Source organism: Leptopilina boulardi, unplaced genomic scaffold, assembly GCF_019393585.1.
Source record: "Leptopilina boulardi isolate dan_hultmark-lab unplaced genomic scaffold, ZJU_Lbou_2.1 LbouV2_314, whole genome shotgun sequence".
Taxonomy (NCBI): domain Eukaryota; kingdom Metazoa; phylum Arthropoda; class Insecta; order Hymenoptera; family Figitidae; genus Leptopilina; species Leptopilina boulardi.
In genome coordinates this window covers 114,608-122,330 of record NW_026137879.1, presented here as the reverse complement: position 1 = coordinate 122,330, position 7,723 = coordinate 114,608, and the positions used below count along the sequence as shown (strand labels likewise).

General features: G+C 31.2%; 2 protein-coding genes across 2 annotated transcripts; both read right to left on the bottom strand.

Moving 5' to 3' along the window:
• Positions 1–3,811: 3,811 nt before the first annotated feature.
• Positions 3,812–4,561, bottom strand: LOC127283882 (uncharacterized protein K02A2.6-like). The gene has a single exon (XM_051308993.1). It carries the CDS (start codon positions 4,559–4,561, stop codon positions 3,812–3,814), a length of 750 nt encoding a protein of 249 aa, XP_051164950.1.
• Positions 4,562–6,634: 2,073 nt separating this feature from the next.
• LOC127283881 (uncharacterized) lies at positions 6,635–7,252 on the bottom strand. The gene is made up of 2 exons (XM_051308992.1): positions 7,112–7,252; positions 6,635–7,065 (listed from the first exon to the last, which is right to left on the bottom strand). The coding sequence occupies exons 1-2, from the start codon at positions 7,250–7,252 to the stop codon at positions 6,640–6,642; spliced, it is 567 nt and encodes a 188-aa protein (XP_051164949.1). The 3' UTR covers positions 6,635–6,639.
• Between the last annotated feature and the right edge of the window lie 471 nt (positions 7,253–7,723).

The following is a 7,723-nucleotide window of genomic DNA, read 5'->3' as shown; positions in this document are numbered from 1 at the left end:
ATGAATCGCTCCATAATGTTCGTTGTCAAGAATGTAATATCTGTGTACAAACACGGTGCCAATGGAGAATCAGATTGAAACTCTTTGAGGAAAGGTTCAACTAAAGAAGAAGCAGACATAAAAAATTCCAACTTGGCTTCGATGAATTTGTCTTTGACATGTTGCGATACAATTTGAAAATTGCGATGACTTGAATTCAATGGATTTTTCTTGCCCTCTGCTTCTACATTCTTTCCTTGAAGAGACGATACAAGCAAGTCAAAAATTCATGTAGATCCCATCCTGTCTTTTTCATACCCTCCTTTAAACTTCCATGTACAACATGCAAACTACAGACGCCTATGTCTAAAAGAGTAGGATTGTCAGGACATTTTGATGCGATTTCCTTTTTCAGATCGCTAACCATACTCAGGTTGACTGCAGGACCGTCCATACACAATTGTATAATTTTCATCAAAAGCTCTTCTCCCAAAGCCATTGTCAATCCTTCTTTTAAGTCTTTAGCTTTTACACTTGTCAGAAACACCGATGAGAAGTACCTTACTTTACATTCATTTGCATCATCATCCCAAAATTTTACATATAGATCCATTTGACTTCTCTGAGCTACTTTATTTAAGCTTTCATCAAATCCGACGACAATGTGACTAGAAAATTTTATTTTTTCTTGGAGCTCCTTTTGAAAATAATAACCTAAACCATGAACGATAGTGTATGCTATTTTATCACGATGTAATCTCAATTTAGTTGCTACTTCACTATCTGGGAACATGATAGGAAAAATATCTACAGCGTGAGCAGCGCCACCAAATAATTTCTGCTTTAGTTATCTCATCCTGAATTAGATATTTGTGCATTGAATTCTGAATATTTTGTCAATTTGATTAAATAGATAATTTCATATTAATTTAACGTGTTCTGTTGAAAATTATTTTATAAACACTATGAATAAATTGAAACTTGCTAATAGCAAACAGCATTTGAATTATTTCTTCTTTAAATTGCTTTTTTATAGATATGTAGTTATATATGTATATATGTAAAACAAACAAAATCGATATAAAACATTATTTTTATAATAATATAATAACTTTTTAAATTATCAAAATTCAAAGGTTGTAAAAAAATGTCAAGTTTCTAACATCAAAATAATACTAATTAAATGAAATTATAGTATTCATGTTTGTTATAATTACTTCAATTTCACTCGACTACCCTCTTTATTATTACTAAATAATACTGATAAGTGTTTAAATATTTACATCACTTCACTGCTTTTCTAAATAGAAAAGAAATATATAATAAGCAACAAAAATGTGTATATACTTGCACGTTTCTGATCCTGTTCACGTTTTCAAAACATACCAGTCAAAACATTGCATTTGGTGTACGAAGAGTACTAAGTCCAGCAACTCTACCGATATAGTAGAAATTAAACCGACCATCTCAGGGTTATGACAGAGCAAGAACACGAATGGGGAACGAAAAAGTATGAAGCAGAAAGAGACAAAGATATTGTGTATACTACTGTGAATTAAACTTCTTTCTTCAGTTCAGTAAAATATTATGACATTATAACATACAATATTATGACATTAGTAATTATAAACCACAGTTATATTTGTGAAATTAGAACAAATTTATTTTTGATGAATTTAAAAAAAATGTTAAAAAATGAAAAAATTCGCGGTTTAGTAATGAATTTCACGGTTTTCCCGGTCACTTTTTGAAATCCCGGTCATTTCCCGGTTTCCCGGTCCACTCGCCATCCTGTTAAGGAAATTAAAAATTCAAGATTTGTTAAATGTAATCGTTAAATATTCTGGAAATTTAGAAGGAGCATAAATACGGAAACATAAAAAGAAAGTAATAATAAAAATGTTAGAGTCAATCTATTATATTTCGACTGAAGTCGTCGCTGACTAATTTTTAAAAATTATAATACTTTGCAGGAATGATTTTGAAGTTATCAAGATCACGAAATGAAAAGAATTTTATTAAAATTTTAATTATTTATTGCAAAATATGAATTTAAAGTTTATGAGGTGCTGAAAACTGTCAATTTTGTAGCCATTAGAAAAAATGCAAAAAAAAAAGAATTTACCATAAAAATAAAAAAAAATTGTTGTAATTTACTAAGAATGAATAAATTTATCATTATCAATTGATATAATTATTTAAATATGTGAAATAATATATAAAATATGATTTTCAAGTTCGCCTGTCGAATAACCTAAATTTGCAAATTTCATCTATTAAATGTGAGAAAGAGAAGTCATTAAATTGAAAAAAACCTTACCAAATATAAAGTACCTGTGACTAACTTTTAGTTTTTCTTAGCACTTTTTTCCTTTTTTCTTCATAAATGTGAAATAAAAAGCAATAAAAATTGGCACTTTGCTTATTTTCACTATTTGCAAATGTAAATAACTTTCTTGGAGAAAACTGAAAAATTACAAAACTTGGGCAATATCTAATTGATCACTAAATACACAAACTGGAAAAAAATTCGCTTTGGTCCCGAAGATACTTTTTGAGATAATTAAGTTTAAACTTTTCACAATTTTTATCAGGTTAATACATGTAGTTTTTTAAGGACGAAGTTAAGTTTTATTGGTTAAACATTTTGAACTAACTTCAATTTTATAAAAATCACATGCATTAACCTGATAAAAATTGTGAAAAATTTAAACATAATTATCTCTAAAAGTATCTTCGGGACCAAAGCGAATTTTTTTCAAGTGTGTGTAGTTAGTGATCAATTAAATATTGCCCAAGTTTTGTAATTTTTCAGTTTTCTCCAAGAAAGTTATTTACATTTGCAAATAGTGAAAATAAGCAAAGTGCCAATTTTTATTGCTTTTTATTTCACATTTATGAAGAAAAAAGGAAAAAAGTGCTAAGAAAAACTAAAAGTTAGTCACAGGTACTTTATATTTGGTAAGGTTTTTTTCAATTTAATGACTTCTCTTTCTCACATTTAATAGATGAAATTTGCAAATTTAGGTTATTTGACAGGCGAACTTGAAAATCATATTTTATATATTATTTCACATATTTAAATAATTATATCAATTGATAATGATAAATTTATTCATTCTTAGTAAATTACAACAATTTTTTTTTTATTTTTATGGTAAATTCTTTTTTTTTGCATTTTTTCTAATGGCTACAAAATTGACAGTTTTCAGCACCTCATAAACTTTAAATTCATATTTTGCAATAAATAATTAAAAATTTAATAAAATTCTTTTCATTTCGTGATCTTGATAACTTCAAAATCATTCCTGCAAAGTATTATAATTTTTAAAAATTAGTCAGCGACGACTTCAGTCGAAATATAATGGATTGACCCTTTAAGAATTGAGTTTTTAAGATAATACAACACACTTAAGATAAATGTATAAACTTTAATTATTGAGATTATTAATAAATTGATACATAAAACTGGATGAAATTTTAGTGTACATAAAACGACTATTCGCTTGGCCCGTTAGAGCAATTCTGCCTCTTCTCACGAAGGCAGTGTTGCCAACTAAACTCAAACACGAAGACAGATGGAAATAAACAAACGAATACATTACACTCCTCCACACTTAATTTTCGAAATTCTCACAATTTTTTGAATTAAACTTTTGAACAGGTTTATGTATGCGCGTTGATCGTCTAAGTACTACAGAAGTTTTTGTCGTTATTGATGTTTCAGATCTCTCGAGAATGTCGTCTGACAATTTGATTTTACATGTTTTGATTTGATCCGAATGACACTTTACAATTTTTCCGTCGGTTTCACAGTTAAAAGTAACAGGACCTAATTGCTCAAGGATTTTTGCTCGACGCCAATTATTGTTTCGATAACCTTAATCATAACCACGTCGCCCTGATTAAACGCAATTTTTCTGTTACCTCGGAAATAATGCATTTGTTTGGCCTGCTTACATTCAACTTTTTCTCGCAGTTCGTTAGTTTCTCGAAAAATTGGTTTTATCGCATCAAACCTAGCACGCAGTTGTCTACCAATTTGTAATTCTGCTGGCGATAAATTTGTAGTACAATGTGGAGTCGCTCGATAAAAAAATAAAAATTTACATAGCGCATCATGACGCGATAATCCCTGTTTTAATAATAATTTAAACTTCGCTTTGAAAGTTCCTACGCCGTTTTCCGCAGCTCCATTTAACGCTGGATGATAGGGAGCAGTTCTAATGTGTAATATTTTATTGTTCTTGAGGAATCTTTCAAATAGCTCTGATGTAAAAGTTGGACCATTATCTGTGACCAATTTGTGGGGTAAACCCCAAACACTGAAATACTCTTTTAACTCGATAATAGTTTGCTCTGCCGTGATACTGATCATTTCTCTTACATCGAGCCATTTCGAATATGCGTCGACAATTACGAGGTACATAAATCCATTGATCGGTCCGCAAAAATCCGCATGCAGCCTATAACCTGGGCCTTTAGGCCATTTCCATACATTTAACAGTGTTTTCGGTGGATTTCCTCCCCCTTCAAGACACCATTTACAAGACTTAGTAATGTCCTCGATTTCGCTATCCATTTTTGGCCACCACATATATGACTTGCACTTCAAAATACTAATATTAGGATTTCAGTGAATAACAAAATGATTAGAAAAAAATATTTAATGTAAAAAATATTGATAAAAAGTTTCTCCCAATTTATAGCCCCTAAAACATAACCTTTAATTGTTTTTCTTAATCATAATATATGTAGTCGCATTCATTATGCTCAATTGATGCAGGATTTTATTATCTAATTGTAAATAACAATTGTAATTTAATTTGTAAACAATTGTAAATAACACTTGTTCCTGAACTACCAAGCCGAGTAGTCTTTCTGCTCCAACAGTTTTATTTATCTTTATTGAGAAAATTTTTTCTCGTTTAACATTTGCGGATCTAAATTTTCCTAAAATGAGAAAATTTCCAAAAAAAGAAATCCTAGAGGAAATGTTTCGAACTGGATGCATATATTTCACAGTTACTTTCATTTTAAGGGAATTAAATTTAAGTATCCAAAATATTAAAAATGAAGACTTAGAATGTTTAAAACAAAATTTGATGGTTCTTAGAAGTAAAACAAATGATAAATTTGCAAAAGAACACAGAATATTTTGTCCTTTTTGGTAGTAAGCAATTGCAAAAACTAATAAATCAAAAAAATTCCATTTCTTAACAGATTATGCTGTCGTTCTAAATCCATCTTTAATTTATAAATTTTAACATTATATTTGTAATCAACAATTCCAGAAACCATTCAATAACAAGTTTCAAGCAATTTTAGTAGATTTTGAACTTTTGGTTAGCCATATTGGATCCGCCATTTTGAATTTTTAAAATCTGATTTCGGATTCGTAATCAGCGACCACGAAAACCCCCGAATGACGGTTTTCAGACGAATCTGATCAATTTTTGAATATAATGTCCGCCATATTGGATCCGCCATTTTAAATTTTTAAAATCTGATTCCGGATTCGTAATCAGCGACCCCGAAAACCCCCGAGTAACGATTTTTAGGCTGATATTTTAACTTTTTAGACTTTTGACCAAAATTTTGCCTTCCTGGCCCACTGTGCATATGCGAATTTCCCCGTTTGATTTTAAAACTGGCACTATAGGAGTTGCCCATTCAGCGCTTTCAACTGGCTGTAAAATTTTCTTTTCGACTAACCTGTCAATTTCTTTTTCAATTCCGGTACACATCGCATATGGTACCGGTCGTGCTTTACAAAACACTGGCTTAGCATTCGCTTTTAACTTTAGCGAAAATTTTCCAGAGATATATTTACCTCCTTCTTCTGACAATACATCTTTAAATTCGTTGACAATTTCGAAAGCTTGACTGGTTTCTTGTTTAATAGAGCCTATCGTTAACATCGATTTATCATTTTTAATCAATTTCAGAGCATACAACCACTCACGACCCACAATCGGAATTTTCTTTCCCGGAAATACAAATAAATCCAATTTTAAATTTTTCGCGCGATTGTTAACATTAACCTCTAATTTACCGATGGGAACAAGCATATCATTTGCATATGTTTTAATTTTTCTGACCGTTTCTAAAAGTTTAATTTTTGACAAATGTTTTGATTCCTTTCAATCATTACTTGATATTGCGGAAATCGGTGACCCTGTGTCAACTTCGAACTTCATCGGCACATTTTCAACAGTAAAAATTTCAACAATAGGGTTTACATTACTCTGATTTTTCTGTGGTTCATTAACTTTAAAAATTTGATCGAAACTGTCAGTAAAATCATCGTTGACTTCTGAAACAAAATTTTGTTTTTCAAAATTTTTACTAAATTACATTTTTTTGAAATTTAACTTTACATACTGTCGCTAAGTGTCCAATTTTACCACAAATATTTATTTTTATTGTTATTGTTTTCCACAACAATAACAATTCACTTTATTATTATTACCTTTATTGTCATCTCGCTGATTCGTCGTTACCTTTCTGTTGTCGCCCGTGACGTAGTTGACTGTCGAACTTCTCGTAGATGTTTTCATCTCTGCCACATCTCTGCTTGCTGATTCCAACGAAGTTGCCAATTCAATCGCCCTGTTGTATGACAGATCCTTTTCACCAAGTAGTCGTTTCTGAATTGATTCATTTGAAATTCCCCAGACCAGCTGATCGCGTAGACTGTCTTCCAAATTCGCAATTCAGCGATAATCTTTTGAGATTTGCGATAAATTTCTTCACATTCTCGCCATCTTTCTGTTTGCACTCCTTGAATTTGTACCTCTCGAAAATAATGCTAGGTTTTGGTTGTAAATGGTCCGCTATAACCTTTAATAGTTCCTCCAACGTCCTTGTAGATGACGCTGTAGGCATGCACAAATTCCTTAAAAGAGCGTACCCCTCCGCCGCGATGAGCGTCAGGAACAATGAAACCTTTTTTTCATCCGAAACGTCGATCGCCACGAAATAATGATGGAGCCTTTCCGACCATAAGTCCCAATCATCGTTTAGCGAAAATTCTGTGATACTACCAATGACTATTGGTGATCGTCTCTTGCCACAAGGATCCTTCTGTTGACTTACTGGCTAAACTGGCATTTGTTCTCATCTCATTGACTCTTTGACTTTCTTTAGCCAAGTTCTGTCGTTCCACCATTAACTGCTTCTTCTCTTTTTCAAATTCACTTTGCGATTTCAACCATTCCTTTTGTTGAGCCTCCAGTTCTTTTATTTTATCTTTTAATTTTTGATCCGACATTTTTTTTTACGCACGCCACGCGGTCAAATTTTCACTGATTTAAATTGTTTTAATCCTCGTCGCCAATTGTTAAGAATTGAGTTTTAAAGATAACACAACACATTTAAAATAAATGTATAAACTTTAATTATTGAGATTATTAATAAACTAGCAACTTTGTCGTCCGCAAGCGGCCGACTACGTTGCTAGTGTGCATTAACCATATTTTTTATTCTTTTATTTTCAAAAAAATTTAATATTAGAAATGTAAAAAAAATTTCTTTTATTGGATCTACCACCCAAATAGCAAGGAATATTGCTCGAATGTCAAGCTGATATCAAGCGGCAATATTTTTGTGACATTCAGGCGATATCATAATGTCCTCTTCACGGGGACATTCTTCGGTGATGAATCTATATGATCTATGTGACGGCCTTTCACACAAAAAATGTAACGCATTACAAAACTTACATTCTACATTTATTAAACCT

Coding starts and splice junctions, on each gene's coding strand:
- LOC127283882 (XM_051308993.1), bottom strand. CDS start 4,561: ATGGATAGCGAAATCGAGGACATTACTAAGTCTTGTAAATGGTGTCTT.
- LOC127283881 (XM_051308992.1), bottom strand. CDS start 7,252: ATGTCGGATCAAAAATTAAAAGATAAAATAAAAGAACTGGAGGCTCAA. Junction 7,066..7,111: donor TGGCTAAAGAAAGTCAAAGA/GTCAATGAGATG, acceptor GTAAGTCAACAG/AAGGATCCTTGTGGCAAGAG.